Source organism: Oncorhynchus kisutch, linkage group LG23, assembly GCF_002021735.2.
Source record: "Oncorhynchus kisutch isolate 150728-3 linkage group LG23, Okis_V2, whole genome shotgun sequence".
Classification (NCBI taxonomy): Eukaryota; Metazoa; Chordata; class Actinopteri; order Salmoniformes; family Salmonidae; genus Oncorhynchus; species Oncorhynchus kisutch.
In genome coordinates, this window is record NC_034196.2 from 29,936,953 (window position 1) to 29,956,331 (window position 19,379).

General features: G+C 44.5%; 1 protein-coding gene across 2 annotated transcripts in view; it reads right to left on the bottom strand.

Annotated features, from left to right (window-relative positions):
- Window positions 1-13,356: 13,356 nt before the first annotated feature.
- LOC109868772 (fibrinogen C domain-containing protein 1) overlaps window positions 13,357-19,379 on the bottom strand; it is a 212,892-nt gene continuing 206,869 nt past the window's right edge. For both annotated transcript variants that reach the window (XM_031803076.1, XM_020458504.2), the window contains 2 exons: window positions 17,234-17,413; window positions 13,357-14,524 (listed from right to left, as the gene is read on the bottom strand). In XM_031803076.1, the coding sequence (XP_031658936.1) occupies window positions 14,262-14,524; window positions 17,234-17,413 (443 nt within the window). In that variant the 3' untranslated portion in view covers window positions 13,357-14,261. The remainder of the gene's footprint in view (window positions 14,525-17,233; window positions 17,414-19,379) is intronic.

Here is a 19,379-nt window from a genome sequence, read left to right on the forward strand (position 1 = left end):
ATATGAAATGTGCTGACACAAGCAACTAACATAGACAATCACCCACCACCCACAATGACAAAACAGGCTTCCTAAATATGGATCCCAATCAGAGACAATGTCTAACACCTGCCTCTGATTGAAAACCATATCAAGCCAAACACAGAAACAGACAAACTAGACATACAACATAGAATGCCCACTCAGATCACACCCTGACCAAACAAAACCTATAAACATACAAAGCAAACTATGGTCAGGGCATGACAGTATGTCTGTGTCATGCAGAGCCTACAAAAGAAAATAAGAATAAGACACATATAAATATATATATAAACACAATGGATTTATACCTACCTGTAAGGCAGATACAAAATGGAGTAAAAAAAAAAACATCTGTTGGTGTGATTGTATGTTATATTCGTAATGGGAAGGGAATGACAGTGCTGTCAGCAGGATGGTTGAGGAATCAAAATAATTCACTATGCCCACTGGGCAAAACCTGGTTGAATCAATGTTGTTTCCATGTCATTTCAACCCCAAAAATCTATGTGATGACATTGAATCAACGTGGAAAACTGATTGGATTTGGTATTTTTTTCACCCAACTGTAACCAGTTTTTTGATTCCACATTGAATTCACGTTATTTGACAACTCAACCAAATGTAAATCAAAACAGACGTCTGTGTGGGTATTCTCCTTGTGCGTCCCAAATGGCACACTATTCCCTATATAGTGCACTACTTTTGTTCAGGGCCCTTGTCAAAAGTAGTGCACTACAGTATACAGGGAATAGGGTGCCATTTGGGACACACTCTGTATTTCCTCTGTATTATCTCTGTATTATCTTTGTATTTCCTCTGTATTTCCTCTGTATTATCTCTGTATTTCCTCTGTATTTCCTCTGTATTATCTCTGTATTTCCTCTGTATTTCCTCTGTATTATCTCTGTATTTCCTCTGTATTTCCTCTGTATTTCCTCTGTATTATCTCTGTATTTCCTCTGTATTTCATCTGTATTATCTCTGTATTTCCTCTGTATTTCCTCTGTATTTCCTCTGTATTTCCCCTGTATTATCTCTGTATTATCTCTGTATTTCCTCTGTATTATCTCTGTATTATCTCTGTATTTCCTCTGTATTTCCGCTGTATTTCCTCTGTATTATCTCTGTATTATCTCTGTATTTCCTCTGTATTATCTCTGTATTTTCCCTGTATTATCTCTGTATTTCCTCTGTATTTTCCTCTGTATTTCCTCTGTATTATCTCTGTATTTCCTCTGTATTTCCTCTGTATTATCTCTGTATTTCCTCTGTATTATCTCTGTATTTCCTCTGTATTATCTCTGTATTTTCTCTGTATTATCTCTGTATTTCCTCTGTATTTTCCTCTGTATTTCCTCTGTATTTCATCTGTATTATCTCTGTATTATCTCTGTATTTTCTCTGTATTATCTCTGTATTTCCTCTGTATTTTCCTCTGTATTTCCTCTGTATTATCTCTGTATTATCTCTGTATTTCCTCTGTATTTTCCTCTGTATTTCCTCTGTATTATCTCTGTATTTCCTCTGTATTTCCTCTTTATTATCTCTGTATTTTCTCTGTATTATCTCTTTATTTTCTACTTTATTTTCCTCTGTATTTCCTCTGTATTTTCTCTGTATTATCTCTGTATTTCCTCTGTATTTCCTCTGTATTATCTCTGTATTATCTCTGTATTTCCTCTGTATTATCTCTGTATTTCCTCTGTTTTATCTCTAACATTTCTTCTTCTGGCTCTGTATTATGCTAATCAAGGTGCAGGCTCTGGCAGGAGGATAGTGTGTAACAAGGTATAATTAAAATGCTGTAATTTCCCTCTGACATTTCCAGTTCCATATCACTTCCCTATGGGGCAATAGAGTGGGAGGAAGAAAAAGACTTAACATCACATTAATGGGTATGGTGGACTACTTGACTAATGTTAGACAAAGACCAACTAGAACCTAAACCAGACTGTAAAATATTATGCAGCCAGACAGCTAAATCTATCGATTAAGACTTAACTAAATTGGACCACCAAAAAGTTCTTAATTCACTCAACCATTGGACACAAGCTACACAAAACTGAAACAAAGAAAGTTCATGAATTATAGACTAACTAAAAATCCAAAGCCAACATTTGACCAAACCACAACAAACCAACTGGATAATATCTAGTCACCCAAATCTTCTAAAATAATCCAATTCAAATTAAGTTTGTCACGTAAGTACATAAACCTTGCCTTGCCTACAAAAAAAACAAATCAACTCAATGGTTTTCCCCCATTGACTGTGAGTACGAGGTGTACAGAACAGGACTGATGGTGCCTCAGACAACACAACAGACAGGAGCTCTGTGACACACAGAGACGAGCACCACATTTCCACTGTGAACAGAATTGTCAGCGTTTCTCTGAGGATCAAAGAGGCCTTTGTGAGGTAGCGATGAAACACACGCCCCCTAACATCATCAGCTGTCTCAGACAAAATGGAGGAAGGAAGGAGGGAAATAAGTGACGTTTGTAATCACAGAAAAATAAAGACCTTAAGGCCCCCTAACTCGAACAGAACATCAGAGGAGATAAGTAATACATACAGTCGTGCACACACACACACACACACACGGTACACTTCACACACTGTTATCGTTTTATCTGTGCTTGACATACAACTGGTGCATCAAACAGGGTGCTCTAGTGATATCTCTGTCAGACTGAGAAGCCAATCCTCAGCAGACTTTAGACGCTGTCATACACACACGCATACACACACACTCAGACGAGGGCACTGTCTCCGACGACAGAGCAGAACATGACTGCTGTTGACAGCACATAGTGAGAGAGCACGTGCAATGTGCACTGAATACAAACTGAGAACCAGATGGAGTGTGTGTGCATACATGTGAGAGAGATAAGTATTACTAAGGTAAAATGTAGCAGTGGAGCGAAAGAGAGAGAGGAGAAAGAGAGAGAGAGAGAGGAGAAAGAGAGGAGAGAGAGAGAGAGAGGAGAAAGAGAGGAGAGAGAAAGATGGGGGATTCTGAAATGAGAGGGATAACAGGTAAAGAGAAAGAAAGGTAAGAGATTGAATGAGATAGAAAGAAAGAAAGAAAGATTTAGAGTGTGAGGGAAAGAGAGAGATTGAGTAGAGGCAGATTTTACCACTCCTCCCGTGGCTGCCTGTCTGTCTGCTCCTGTCTTCTCTACAGGATTTAAGTGAGTGACACACTCTCTTTGTCTAAGCCTGCTTGTTCTTCCCACCACTCAAAGACATGTCAGCTAGATCAGCCTCTTTCTTTCCTCCCATTTTAACTTCTATTTGCCTCTTTTTTCTGTCTATCTTCCTCTGTTAAATGGGAGCAGAGGAAGACATGTTTTAAAGAAAAGTGTGTAATGTTCCTGCAGTACAATGGTTGGACTATAACTGTCCACTTTCCATTGTTTCCTTTACACTGCCCCGAGAACAAGGAGAACCCCAGCTCTAAGGAGAACCCCCCGCTCAGCTAAAACCCAGTGACAACTACGTGCCATTTTCAAGGGATTGTTAAAGGGATACTTCATGATTTTGGCCATGAGGCCCTTTATCTACTTCCCCAGAGTCAGATGAACTTGTGGATATCACTTTTATTATTTAACTATTTGGTTTTCATATCATCACCTCTTGAAGATCATAGTCAGAGCTACACATTTACGATTATTCCACATTTACCTCTATCATCAGAGTTATACAGTGAGTAACTGCATGCTTTTCATGATCAGTAAAAAATCAATTGATCATGTCATTTTAGATAGTTAAGGATAACCTAGCTTTGGGACACATCGAGAGTCTATTTTTGCTGGACGCCCTGAGTTGTGCATTGTTCTGGTGGTTGGCAATGGAAAATAACCCTACCACAATATAGTAAAGTGAAATAGTAAAGTGAAATGTGACTCTTGCTATCGAATAAATGTCTGAATCCAACTTTTGTCTGAACCACACCATATACCTGCTGTGTGTAGACAGTGGTAAAAGTTGTGGTAGGAAGCCTCAAGTGAAGTGTGTAGTCTATTGGCAGTCATCTGTCTAACTCAGAAGGAATATCATGCGGTTCGGACAAGGGGGGTCACATTTCACTTTACATCTGATAAGTAGAGTTCATAGAGATTATACATGCCTTTGTTGACAGGAAAACATTTTTGGGTAGAAGCCGGCTATATTGTGGAAGGGTTATCTTCCGTTGCCAACCACCAGACCAGTCTCGACGTCAACAGTGAAGAGGTGAATCCGGGATGCTGGCCTTCTAGGCAGAGTTCCTCTGTACAGTGTTTGTGTTCTTTTGCCCATGTTCATCTTTTATTTTTATTGGCCAGTCTGAGATATGGCTTTTTTTTTCAACTCTGCCTAGAAGGCCAGCATCCCGGAGTCGCCTTCTTCACTGTTGATGTTGAGACTGGTGTTTTGCGGGTACTATTTAATGAAGCTGCCAGTTGAGGACTCATGAGGCATCTGTTTCTCAAACTAGACACTCTAATGTACAGGAAGAACTCGTGGTAAGGACTATTCAGCACTGGTCTGACCAATCGGAATCCATGCTTCAAGATTGTTTTGATCACGCAGACTGGGATATGTTCAGAGTAGCTTCAGAAAATAATATCGACACATATACCAACACGGTGAAATAGTTCATCAAGAAGTGCATAGGACTATTACAACCTACCCCAACCAGAAACCGCAGATAGATGGGAGCATTCGTGCAAAACTAAAAGCGCGAACCAATGCATTTAACCAGGGCTAGAAGACTTGGAATATGGAAGAATACAAGTAGTGTTGTTATTCCGTCCAGAAAGCAATCAAGCAGGCTAAATGTCAGCATAGGAACAAAGTTGAGTCCCAGTTCAATGGCTCAGACACAAGACGTATGTGGCAGGGTCGACAGACAATCACATATTATAAAAGGAAAACCAGCCACGGACACCGACATCTTGCTACCGGACAGGCTGAATACCTTCTTTCCTCACTCTGAGGATAATACAGTGCCACCGACGCGGCCCGCTATCTAGGACTGTGAGCTCTCCTTCTCCGTGGCCGACATGAGTAAGACATTTAAGCTTGTTATTAACCCTCGGCTGCTGGCCCAGATGGTATACCTATCCGCGTCCTCAGAGAATGTGCAGACCAGTTGGCTGGTGTGTTTACAGATATATTCAATCTCTCCCTATTCCAGTCTGTTGTCCCCACATGCTTCAAGATGGCCACCGTTGTCCCTGTATCTAAGAAAGCAAAGGTAATTTAACTAAATGACTATCGCCCAGTAGCACTCACCTCTGTCATCATGAAGTGCTTTGAGAGACTAGTCAAGGATCATATCACCTCCACCTTACCTGCCACCCTAGACCCACTTCAATTTGCTTACCGCCCAAATAAATCCACAGACGACGCAATCACCACCACACTGCACACTTCCCTGTCCCATCTGGACAAGAGGCATACCAATGTAAGAATGATATTCATTGACTATAGCTCAGCATTCAACACCATATTACCCTACTGTACTCCCTGTTCACCCATGACTGCATGGCAAAGCACGCCTCCAACTCAATCATCAAGTTTGCAGACGACACAATAGTAGTAGGCTTGATTACCAACAACGATGAGACAGCCCACAGGGAGGTGAGGGCTCTGGGAGTGTGGTGCCAGAAAAATAACCTCTCACTCAACGTCAACAAAACTAAGGAGATGATCGTGGACCTTGGGAAACAGCAGAGGGAGCACCCCCCTCTAAAACCCTCACAAACTTCTACAGATGCACAATTGAGAGCATCTTGTCGAGCTGTATCACCGCCTGGTACGGCAACTGCACCTCCCACAACCGCAAAGCTCTCCAGAGGGTGGTGCGGCCTGCCCAACGCATTAACGGGGGCAAACTTCCCACCCTCCCGATGCCATAGGAAGGCCAAAAAGATCATCAAAGATATCAACCACCTGAGCCACTGCCTGTTCACCCGCTATCATCCAGAAGGCGAGGTCACTATAGGTGCATCAAAGCTGAGACTGAAAAACAGCTTCTATTTGTATTTGTATTTATTATGGATCCCCATTAACTGCTCTTCATGAGGTCCAGCAAAATTAAGGCAGTTTATACAATTTTAAAAACATTACAATACATTCACAGATTTCACAACACACTGTGTGCCCTCAGGCCCCTACTCCACTGCTTCTATCTCAAGGCCATCAGACTGCTAAACAGCCATCACTAGCACATCAGAGGTGGCTGCCTATAGACATAGATTAGAAATAATTGGCACTATAAGGAAATGAAACACGAGCCACTTTAATAATGTCTCTGTATCTTGCATTACTCATCTCATATGTATATACTGTAATCTATACTATTCTACGGTATCTTAGTCACTTTAATTGTGTGTAAATATTGCATTACTCATCTCATATGTATAAACTGTACTCTATACTATTCTACGGTATCTTAGTCACTTTAATTGTGTGTAAATATTGTGTGTAAATATTGCAACACCCATCTCTATATGTACATCTCTATCAGTATATGAATATACTGTATTCTATACTATGCCACTTTTAGTCCAATGCCACTCTGACATGTATGTATATATATTCTTAATCCATTCCTTACTTAGATTTAAGTGTATTTTGGGTATATGTTGTGAAAATATTCGATATTACTTGTTAGATATTACTGCACCATCGGAGCTAGAATGGTTAAGGTAAGGGTTAAGGTGTGGGATAGACTAAAATCTCAAAAACAACTTTTTATTGCTGCATACAAACATGCGACATTTGGCACCAGATGCTTACACCCATCCTCCATCTGCATCCACATCGCCCTAGCAAAACTGAAACCTACTTGAAAGTAACAGTGCTTACTGTTGCCTCTAGTGGCCGGTTTCCACGTCATCTCCCAATGTTCTCAGACATGGGTGACCTGGCTGGGACATGGGCAAATGCACCCTTCTGCTGCTTGACAGGCAGAGTCCACAATTTGTTTTACCTAACTAGGCAAGTCAGTTAGGAAAAAATTCTTATTTACAATGACAGCATTCGGGGAACAGTGGGTTAACTGCCTTGTTCAGGGGCAGAATGACAGATTTTTACCTTGTCAGCTCGGGGATTCAATCCGGCAACGTTTCAGCTACCTGCCGCCCCTAGGCTACCTGCCACCCCTAGGCTACCTGCTGCCCCTAGGCTACCTGCTGCCCCTAGGCTACCTGCTGCACCTAGGCTACCTGCCGCCCCTAGGCTACCTGCTGCCCCTAGGCTACCTGCCGCCCCTAGGCTACCTGCTGCCCCTAGGCTACCTGCTGCCCCTAGGCTACCTGCCGCCCCTAGGCTACCTGCTGCCCCTAGGCTACCTGCCCCCCCTAGGCTACCTGCCCCCCCTAGGCTACCTGCTGCCCCTAGGCTACCTGCCGACCCTAGGCTACCTGCCGCCCCTAGGCTACCTGCCGCCCCTAGGCTACCTGCCACTCTCCAGTCAACCTGCCGCTCTCCAGTCAACCTGCCGCTCTCCAGTCAACCTGCCGCTCTCCAGTCAACCTGCCGCCCCCCAGTCAACCTGCCGCCCCCCAGTCAACCTGCCGCCCCCCAGTCAACCTGCCGCCCCTAGGCTACCGGCCGCCCCTAGGCTACCTGCCGCCCCTAGGCTACCTGCCGGCCCTAGGCTACCTGCTGCCCCTAGGCTACCTGCTGCCCCTAGGCTACCTGCTGCCCCTAGGCTACCTGCCACTCTCCAGTCAACCTGCCGCTCTCCAGTCAACCTGCCGCCCCCCAGTCAACCTGCCGCCCCCCAGTCAACCTGCGCCCCTAGGCTACCTGCCGCCCCTAGGCTACCTGCCGCTCTCCAGTCAACCTGCCGCCCCTAGGCTATCTGCCGCCCCTAGGCTACCTGCCTCCCCTAGGCTACCTGCCGCTCCCCAGCGAACTTGCCGCCACTAGACTACCTGCCGCCTCTAAGGATGGGAAACTTATCTAAACCACTCATACTTGTCAGGTATAGTTCACTTTTATTTTATATCACTCAAATATCCATTTAATGGTGGCCAATATTAAGAGATATTGTGAGGCTACCATCACATATCTGAAATTACATGATCAAATTATGTTTACTGAAAATCATGCAATTACTTGCTAAGTATATAACTCTGATGATAGAGCTAGGCTCTTCAAGAGGTGATGCTATTACAATCAAAGTTAACATTTATTTAACAATCCCTTGAAAACGGTACATGCAATGGTTTTTGCCAGCAGGAACATCTAATGCTCTTCACCTTATTGTGACATTTATTGATAACAACAATAGAATGTTCTACTGCTTTGTACAACACAGAAAGACACACACACATGCAGGCACACGTGCATGCACGCACATGTACACATCTTTGTTCGTTATGGTAGACCATAGTATCCGATGATGACTTCCACTTCTGAGTTAACAGTGAATCCTTTGGTGACTGTTGAGTCCAAACCAAGATTCACAAACTTTATTGCAACCGGGGCATGTGCAGTCTGTGTTGGCGGGGCCAGTCATGGTTGTATGTCTCATGGGCTGTTCTGCTGTTTCTTTGTGCTCTTCTCCTCCTCCCATCTCTGTACACCGTTCTGTCAGCTGTGTCCTCCAGGTCTGTGGGTTTAATGTTGCAATAATTCAACGACGTTTTCAGCTGGTCCTTGTAGCGTTTTCATCTGCCCCTCTGTAGACCGCCGGCCAAAGTGTAGCTGGCCATGCAGGATCTTCCCTGCTCCTGAGACATTCTATTGACATGCCCAAGCCAGCGCAGTTGGCGTTGGTTGACCATGGCCTCCATACTCTTGCAGTTGGTCTTAGCAAGTATTTCTGTAAGGGGCACATGGTCGCACCAGGTGATTCCCAGGGTGCACTGCAGGCATCTTATGTGGAATCAGCTGCTTGTTATGGCGACAGTAGGTGACTCAGGCTTCACAGTTATAAAGAAGTGTGGTGATGCAGACACCTTGATAGACAGTGACTTTGGTGTGGAAGTGGAGATCCCTGTTTTGGAAGACCATGTGTCTGAGTTTTCAGAAGGCAGCTGATGCTTTCTTGATCCTGTTTTACGAGGTTGCTCCCCATGTATTTGAATGATGGGACTATTGCCAGTGATTTGTGTCCAATGGTGAAGACAGGCATGGTGGATGGAGGGCTGGATCTCCATTGGCAGACCACTGTGTTGGTGGTGTTGATAGACAGTCCCATCCTGCTATAGACCCTCACAGCCATTAGGGTGGGCCATGAGAGCACAGTCAGCTTACTGCACCTAAAGAACATACTCTGACAAAACCTTGGTGGTTGCTTGGAGCCTTCTGATGTTGCATATGTTTCCATCCAGCCTGAAGTCCACCGCAACTGCGCTACTGTCCTCAAGGTCCTTGTTGAGAAGCTGGGTGACACATAGGAGGAAGATGTTAAAGAGTACAGGTGCCAGCACACACCCCTGCCTCAAACCGATGATTACTCCAAAGGGCGCTGACTCTTTCCCTCCTATGGCCACCATCCCATCATGGAACTGGCAAAGGATGTTGACAAATCTGAGTAGTATGTCACATAGTAGTTCCCTGTTCACAGTGTCGAAAGCCTTGGAGAGGTCGACAAAGGCCATGAAAAGGTCCTGATGTTGTTCACACACACACACACACACATGCATGCACAAACACATTGCACAAGACACACACAGAGTACAAACATGAAGAAATGTTTCACTTATAAAATGTGATGTTTATTAAATGTTGACAAGACATTAAAACACAGTATCAAGATTCCGCAAAACAATCTATATTACTTCACCGAGAGAAAATGAAAAGAGAGTTGGTTCTGTTGGGGATTAGGGGAGTGGGGAGCTGAGAGAGGTTGGGTTGGGGGAACGGAGGGATGGAGGAGTGGGGAAATGGAGAGATGAAGGAGGGTGGGGAAATGGAGGGGTTAGGGGAATGGAGAGTGTGTTAAGGAAAGGAGAGATGGAGGTGTTGGAAAAGTGGATAAATGGAGGACCGAGATGGAGGGTGCGAGAACGGACGGATTGATCAGTACTCTGCTGATTCTGATGATAATAAGAGGGAGAGAGGGAATGAGAGGGAGCAAGGGATAACTCTTTTGTTCATACTCCTCTATCACATTGACTGCTGGAGCCAAGATCCTGCTAGAATTTAAACTGGGAGGAGGGAGGGTGGATGGTGCTCGTAACAGCAGACTGGAAATGAAAGAAGGTTGGGGTGGGGGCTTTGGAACAACGACTGTGGGGTTTCTAAACTACTCAGAGAGTGGGGGTTGGTGTGGGCTGTACAGTACGTTGATAAAACGTATAACGTGCACTATTTGTCGCTGAAGGTTTTACATTAGAAGGGGATAAATTGAGAAGTCCAGTTCAACACATAACCAGAAGGGCGTGAGCCACTATGGAATCAGTTATCACATGACTTAATGGTTCATTTATATCTCTCTGTTATCAACACAAATAGCAGGGAGGCAAGTTGTACATAAGCATCACATTTACTTTGATGAATTCCTACCGTTCCTTTCTCTCTCTCTCACACACAGACACGCACATCGCACACATACACACAAACCTACACACTCTCACACACAGACACACAGAAAGAGAAATGAATGTCCTCCTGGTCAGTCAGTCACATCAAGACATCAGTCTGACTCATTCCAGTAGCTCATTAAACTTTATACGTTTATCCATTTTAACTTACACACCACCCTTTGAAATCCTCTCTTCTGTGAAACCCTATGAAATGATCATCTCTTATCTTCTACCCCAACACAAATTGTTGTCATCAAACTCTCCCATGTAATTCTGTTTCCATGGTAACGTGATTAGTGTTAATAATGCATTGATAATATGATTAGACGGTTGGTTCTTTGATGTTTGGCTTCAGAGCTGAGTAGTGGTAGAAGAGGCAGACTAGCTGACTGTAGAAGTGGATGGACTCTGCTCTGTGTTACCAACGCAGGACTCCTGGTGAACTGAGACTCACTGACTCAGCCTCTATGGCTGACTGAGACTGAGCAGGTTTCTGTGGATAGTTGGCTGCATGGAGCTGGAGCTCTGTGGGTGCTGCAGTCCAGACACACACTCTGTCCTGTACTGGAAAAAGAACCAGGATAAAACACATAGCCAATCCAGTGTCTTGAGGAGCAATGCTCATCACTATGCTTGTTGGCCCACTGGCAGCACGGGCAGATCAAAATGTCCTCCAGAGTTGGTGTGTCCCATAGAGCCAGTATATCAAGTAGAGCCAAAATATCTGACCAGATCAAAGACGTCCCCATAATGTCCAACAGGCCAATCAGAGCCACATTGTCCCCCAGATGTGCCATTGACATCGCTTCAGTTTAGATTAATTTGTGCTGTTTTTTTAATAGTGGGCATGCCCTCATGTGCTTACTAAACCCCTCCTCTTTCTCACATGCCCCTCCCCCAACACTATAGCTGGCCACACCTTCTCTTGTGCCCAGTCCGGTAAAAGAGGAGAAATAACGGCTCTGGTTTTGTATTTTTTTCATCTTTTGACTTGTAATTTGTAAAGTCTCTGTGCTTGAGTTCTCTTTTGTCTTTTGGCATAGTATGAAAACAGTTGGACATGCTCTAAAGGTCATACACGCTGTACAATAAATCTACACATATCTTTAAAGCTTTCAGTACATCTAAAGAAAATCCAGATTGAAAACAACAAATGGAAAAAAATATTCAGAATTCCACAATTTCATTGTTAGCAAAACTTCTGATATTGGTGCTTTTTTTCTTTTTTATAATACTTTACAGACAATACATCTTTTTTTGTTGTCGCCATTCCCGACAAGTTTTTGATTTCCTATTCAGAAAGAAAATCATGGTTGCGGGATCGGTCGATAGCGGCAAACTGTATTTTACAGCAACAGTTCCTCTGCTAGAGCCAGAAGAAAAGATCCTGGGTCACCCTAGCAGAAAACCTAGACATCCAGCTAGACATGGTTAGATTACAGAACATAAAATATTACAGGAGATGGGGAAATGGGGAGAGGGGGAGAGGAGGAGAGAGGGAGAGAAGTAGAGAAGGAGAGGAGGAGAGAGGGGAGATGGAGTAGAGAGGGGAGTGGAGTGGAGTAGAGAGGGGAGTGGAGGAGAGGGAGAGGAGATGAGAGGTGAGGTGGAGGAGAGGGAGAGGAGATGAGAGGGGAGTGGAGGAGAGAGGGAGAGAAGTAGAGAAGGAGAGGAGTAGAGAGGGAGAGAAGTAGAGGAGGAGAGAGGGGAGATGTAGTAGAGAGGGGAGTGGAGGAGAGGGAGAGGAGATGAGAGGTGAGGTGGATAAAAAAAGAGATATGGATGAATTGAACATAAAGGATGAGATGAAAACAGAATGTGTATGTAGCTACGTTAAAGGACTGTTATCAGAGTGTGTGTGTGTGTGTGTGTGTGTGTCAGTGTGTTTGTGTGTCAGTGTGTGTCAGTGTGTTTGTATGTGTGTGTGTCCATGTGAGAAGCAGCTTCTATCGACTATACAGCTGATTGTGAAAGCACAAGAATAGAATTGAAATGCTCAGGGATGTAGGGGACTATTTAACCTTGTGGTCGTGGTGGCAAAGGTTAAAACATGCTCTACTCCCTAAAGGAACAGATGAATAACAGACTACCCTCTCTGTCATGACACTCCTGGCTCTGGAAGGTAGCAGTCCAATAACCTTTCTTCCTCTCATTCTTTCTATGGTAGGCCATCAGAGGCACCTTGTCACTTCACCCCATTCTTTTCCCTGTATTTTCCTCTTTTCCATTCTGCTGCCTCCTACATTCGCCCACTACCAATGGGAACTTGATAACCTTCATCATATCATTTTTACATAGGCTGTTTGTCTGACTGACTGGGAGCTCAAATGGATCACTCAAATTGACTCTTAGGGTGACTGGGAGAGGGATTAGAGGACAAGCACACTTGCATGCATGCACGCAGACACTAACACACACTGCAGCATTACCATCTGGGGTACTGTAGAAGTAGTAACTTGGTTGGTGATCAGACTAAGTGCCCAATATGCTCCCTAATAGCCTCAGTCAGATGATTGAGATAGGTTCCCTCTTGTTTACTCATCCCTTCTTCCTCATCCCTCCATAACCTCTCCTCCATCTTTCTTTTTCTCTGTATATTCCCATTTTCTTAGTCGCCTTTTCATTAAGTCATTCCCTTCAACCCCTCTGTTTGATCTCTCTCTCTCTCTCTCTCTCTCTCTCTCTCTCTCTCTCTCTCTCTCTCTCTCTCTCTCTCTCTCTCTCTCTCTCTCTCTCTCTCTCTCTCTCTCTCTCTCTCTCTCTCTCTCTCTCTCTCTCTCTCTCTCCTCTCTCTCTCTCTCTCTCTCTCTCTCTCTCTCTCTCTCTCTCTCTCTCTCTCTCTCTCTCTCGTCTCCTTTTATTTCAACCGTTCCCTCTCTACACTGGTGCAGCTGTTCCATTGCGCTGTGCCTCCTACCGAGGCTATCTGAAATAAAGGGACACGTAAGCAGTACTGTGGGTTGGGCCATTCTGGCTGGGAGGCCAATGCAGCCAGGTCACTTTAGGTGACAGAGTTTTGCTGTGGTCATATTGTAGCTTCAGGGTGTGTGTGTGGTGTGTGTGTGTAAGTGTGTGTATGCGTGTGTGTATGCGTGTGTGTGTAAGTTTGTGTGTGTGTAAGTTTGTGTGTGTGTTCCAACTGTAATGTCACATCTCCGTTTCTGACATATCATGAATCAGTCACTTCTTCTAAGGTCACACGGTAACGCCACGCTTCGCTGACTGGCAGCAACGCAGCAAAGGACTGTGGGAATAGGACTACTGGTTACAGGGCACAACAAACACAGGAGACAGGTCAAGGACAAGGTTAAGGCTCAGAAGGAATAGACAGATACTTCATTAATAACTAGATATAAATGAAGCACTAATAGAAAGAGTGATGAACAGAGTGAATCAGACTCATTTCCTGATCCAGTGGAGTCATGAGGTTGTTGGGAAGGAAGTGTGTGGGTGGGAGGGGGGCACAAAAAGCCTCAGCACAACACTAGTAGGCGATAGGGGACTACGGGTAGGGATGGGGCACATGAAGTTGGGCGGGGCTGGGAGGTGGTGGAGAGGGACAAGGGCTCCACAGGAAACAGTAGATAATAGTAGTAAACCAATCAAAGATGTCAATCCTTTTAGTCATTCAGTAAACAGTATCTGAGGGTGTGGTTTTATTACTCTGAACACTTTCAACTCCTTTCCTCTGTTATTGCCTCATATACTCATTTGCTCTCGTCGCGCGCTGGTCGTATCTTCATCTCAGAGAATTTGAGGGAGTACTGCCAGCCGGTCCAGGTGGACCACTCGATGCCGTCGGCATAGGAGGTATGCTGCCCGCGGAGGTACTGTCCGTTCAGGTTGGACGTGTGGCAGTTGCGGTACCACCACGCGCCGTGGTAGAAGGAGGCACAGTTGTTCTCCGAGTGGTCGTTGTCCTTGTCTTTGGTTGTGAACTTCATCCCGTTGTGCTTGAGCAGAGCATCGCCTGTATGGTGAAAGGGAGCGGGTTGGTGGTGGAGGATGGGGGGTGGATTGGATTAGTGAAGGACACATTTATGTTGCATTCATGTACAAACAAACACACAACCATATTTACATATACGCACACGTATGCACACACGTATGCACACACGTATGCACACACACACACACACGTATGCACACACACACACACACACACACACACACACACACACACACACACACACACACACACACACACACACACACAGTCAAAGGACAAGGATGAACAGAGGAGAAATAGAAGATAGATGGGAAGACAAAAAAGAAGAAAATAATTTAGAGAGGCTGATAAAATAGGTTTCAACTTCTCAGTGATTTGATTGGTCCTTCCTAGTTCAACTAATGTATTTGTCCAGAGATCTCTTACATCAGAGAGCAGCACTGCTTTCCCATTCATTTACCTAAAAGACTCAGGATTTTACAATCAATAATTTCCATAAATTACGTGAGATCAGAGAGAGATGCCTCCTGTCCTTTCTAGAAGATCAGTCCTCATTACATAAATTGCAGTGTTACATTACTATGTTGTTTATTTATCAAAGGGCTCTACGCTGACCTTTTTATCCTTCTGCTAATATCACATCCCTAACGATCCGATCACCACACAACTGTCACAGCACGCACGCACGCACACACACACACACACACACAATGAGGATCTTTGTAGCTACAGCAGAAATATAACTAAAGAGAGGTACATGACACAGTTAGCTACAGATGTAGGATCTTCATTTGAGTCAGTTTGCTACAGCATTAATTATTTGACATTTTTGTAAGGGTTGATGCATTTTTAGTTGCGGCAAGTCAAGTTTGAAATTTCAAAGTGGAAATTACAAACATTCGAAGCCTTTTTAAAAACGTAAATACACTACAAGTTTGCATTTCCTGTTGTGAAGGAAAACTCTCAGGAAAAAAATAGTGATCAAATTAAGATCCTACATCTGTATAGGCTACGGCTTTGCGCTGAATGTCATACTTGGGTGATTGGCTTACTGTCAGCGGCACTGCACATGGGGATATTGAGTGATGACATTCTGTACCACACAATAAACGATTTCAGAGAATAATGTACTTGTTATTGATGTTTCATAGCAACTCTTCAGGCTTTCAATAAACAAAAGTATACGAGTGCCTGGATGTGGATTTTTATATTACTCTACCTCTCCCTGTGTGTTTTTCACTCTTTCCCTCACTCCCTATCTCCCTCTCTATAATGCTTCATGCTGTGTCTGTGACCAGAGGGGGATAAAACCCCTCCTCTCCAGCGGTGAGGTGTTCGCTAGCAGCTCGTCTGGGCATCTTAAGTGTTTAAATCCCCAGGCTGGGTGTGGCCACTGCTACTCCCTTCTCCCCTCCAACCAAACCCCCCCAACCCTCTCTCAATTTGCCGTTTCCACGGTAACCCATGGTGCAATTAGTTCCGATAGAAGAAATGGCAAAACAGAGAAAAAAGATCAAAACATACAACCCATCGTGACAGCATGATGATGGTTACCGGATGAAACTAAATAAGGGGAGAGAGAGATGAACCAGGCTAGGGGCACTTAGAGTCTCATTTGCAGCCCGCTCAGTGTCACCTTGTCTGGGTAAAGGGAAGGGGATGAGATGGGCGGCTCCACTGAACACCATTAAGATCCAGCAGCTTCTAGCCACAATAACTACCTGTCTACAGATCTCAGATCAGAGGAAATTGTGTGTATATATGCGTGTGTGTGTGTGTGTGTGTGTCTGTGCGTATTTGAATGTATGTGTGTGTGTGTGTGTGTGTGTGTGTGTGGGAGAGGGGCAGAAGAGTGGTAGGTGTATAAAACAGTCATTGCGGATGATAATAACAAATATTGTGGTACTAAGAGGGTACAAGAATACAGGGGGAGGCTTCGCATGCTGCGGTGGGATTCAAATGTCCAACAGGCACGTTGTCAGTTGAAGGTCAGTTTCATTGCAGTAGGAGAAGCTATAAGCCATTTAAACAACCCATCTCTCTCTCTCTCCAAAACCTGATTGTGTCCTTCTTTACCCTCTCTCTCCCTCTCCCTCGCTCTCTCTTCTCCCTCGACGTTCCCCCATCCCTCGTCTCTCATCTGTCCCCCTTCTCTGTCTGTGTGCTGTGCTAAGCGACCCAAAGGTTCTTAAAATTGCTTCTTTGTAGCGACGAGCGTGAGACAGTGTTTTGTTTACGCTGCAGGTCAACCACAGTAATTCATTGTGTAGTAATTTATTCACGGGACGGGGCACTGGGTGAGATGTGACATTTGGGGAACAGATATATACTCTTTGTCCCCCTCAGTCTGTCTGTCTACATTGTTAAATCATGTAGACAGACAGACTGACCAAAACCAAACACTCCCCCCATCTCTCCCTCCCTTTCTGCCTCCCTCCCTCAAGCCTCCCAACCTCACCCCCTCAGCACTTAACAATATTAACAAGACTACTGCAGATGACACAGCAGATATGACGATAGATAGAGTCAATGCATTGCTGAGTTATAATCGTAGTATTTGAGAAGTAAATCTGAGGCTTAAATGTTTGTGTTTGGGGTGCTTTACCCTTTGATTGATGTCTAGGTCTACAATGACCTAATCTATGATTTGAATCAAACATCAATGTTAAGTTTTTTAGGTATATTTCTTGATCCCCAACAGGAACTGGTCAGTCAGATATAACCATGTACCTGCGTTTCCGGAGTAATCTCCAACTGTCAGTGGGTATCCATCATCATCCGGGTCCACAGAGAACAGGCCCACTCCAAAGGTCTCGTACTGGGCGTAGGCTGTACTGTTGTCAAAGTCCTCCAGGTCAATCCTCAACTCATAGTTACCCTGGATGGACAAGGCATGAATCTGCTTCAACCCTGCAGAGAGAGAGAGACAGAGAGAGAGAGAGTGAAGGAGAGAGAGAGAGACAGAGAGAGAGAGAGAGAGAAAAAAGGGATGGGAGAGAGGGAAGGAGAGATAATGAATGAATGAAAGAATGAATGAGAAAGAAGTGAGAAAGAGAAGGAGAGAAAGAGAGAAGGTGTTAGAGGTGACCAATCAGAGCCCCTCCCTGAGGGAAAGAGACCCCCTTGTTGCTCAGAGAAAACCCCACCGAAGCCATTCAACAGCTTGGTACTGCACCGTGCATCTTTCACAAAAACCAAAATACACATAATTTCCCTGCCAGTCAGTTCCCAGAAGTCACCCTGCTACAGTAAGTGAGAGGTCCCCTCAATGCAGCAGGATGCTCGGTCTGGATGTGTTAACCCATGCTCTGTCACATAACTTTAAAGACAGCAGCTGGGTCCTCACAAACCAAGCACTTAAAGGACACACTGATCAACACACAGGCATGCAGGTATTCACACACAAACGCACAAACACACACACACGTTAAGTGTGGAATACTATGACAGCGTTAGAAAATGAACATTCGCAGAGAGTGTGGTAACAGAAACACATGGAATACTGCTAAGGATGAGAGGACTAGAGAGGGCAAGGGCCAGGAGTTGAGATCATGTGATCTGACCAGAGAAAACTCTGGGCCCTAGTTCTAAGTCTCTGAAGATGTTCTTGACCTGTCTATTCTCTAATTGAAGATCCCAGAGTTAAGGTTAAGGGAATGAAGTTGTCAACAAAACAGATCCCAAGAGAGAGTGTGTGTGTGTATGTGTGTGTGTGTGTGTGTGTGTGTGTGTGTGTGTGTGTGTGTGTAACTACCTGTCTACAGATCTCAGATCAGAGGAAATTGTGTGTGTGTGTGTGCATGTACATGTCTGAATGGACATTTACCAGTCACTGCATTTGGAAGCTCCGTTATCCAGTCTCAACCATACACTCTTCAGCTTGCTGTGTGTCAATTTCACTCCATTCGAACTCGATGCTCATGGTCCTTACGTCATCAGAGTACGCAGCTGAACACTGTATACTGGAAACACTCGGTTAGTTATTTTAACTAAAACATAACCAATCTTTGTTGGACATGAATACAGAACTTGTGTCTGCATGGATTCCGCAACGCGGTTTGCTTTTAACAGCTAGGACCGCTATTTCTAGTCCCGAAAAACCACTTAACTGACAGGTTGGAGTCTGCTTGAAAGAGCCGCTAACCTAGCTAAACTGCTAAGTTAGTCCCAGATGACTTTTCCAATGGAGCCTCTTTGTCTGGAGAAGTAAATGAATGGTTCCAACGCTGTAGGAGCTGTATCTACTACACTTTGTTTCAGGACAAACTGGATCACTCAGAGTTCCAACGCTGTAGGAGCTGTATCTACTACGCTTTGTTTCAGGACAAACTAGATCACTCAGAGTTCCAACGCTGTAGGAGCTGTATCTACTACGCTTTGTTTCAGGACAAACTGGATCACTCAGAGTTCCAACGCTGTAGGAGCTGTATCTACTACGCTTTGTTTCAGGACAAACTAGATCACTCAGAGTTCCAACGCTGTAGGAGCTGTATCTACTACGCTTTGTTTCAGGACAAACTGGATCACTCAGAGTTCCAACGCTGTAGGAGCTGTATCTACTACGCTTTGTTTCAGGACAAACTAGATCACTCAGAGTTCCAACGCTGTAGGAGCTGTATCTACTACGCTTTGTTTCAGGACAAACTGGATCACTCAGAGTTCCAACGCTGTAGGAGCTGTATCTACTACGCTTTGTTTCAGGACAAACTGGATCACTCAGAGTTCCAACGCTGTAGGAGCTGTATCTACTACGCTTTGTTTCAGGACAAACTGGATCACTCAGAGTTCCAACGCTGTAGGAACTGTATCAACTACGCTTTGTTTCAGGACAAACTGGATCACTCAGAGTTCCAACGCTGTAGGAGCTGTATCTACT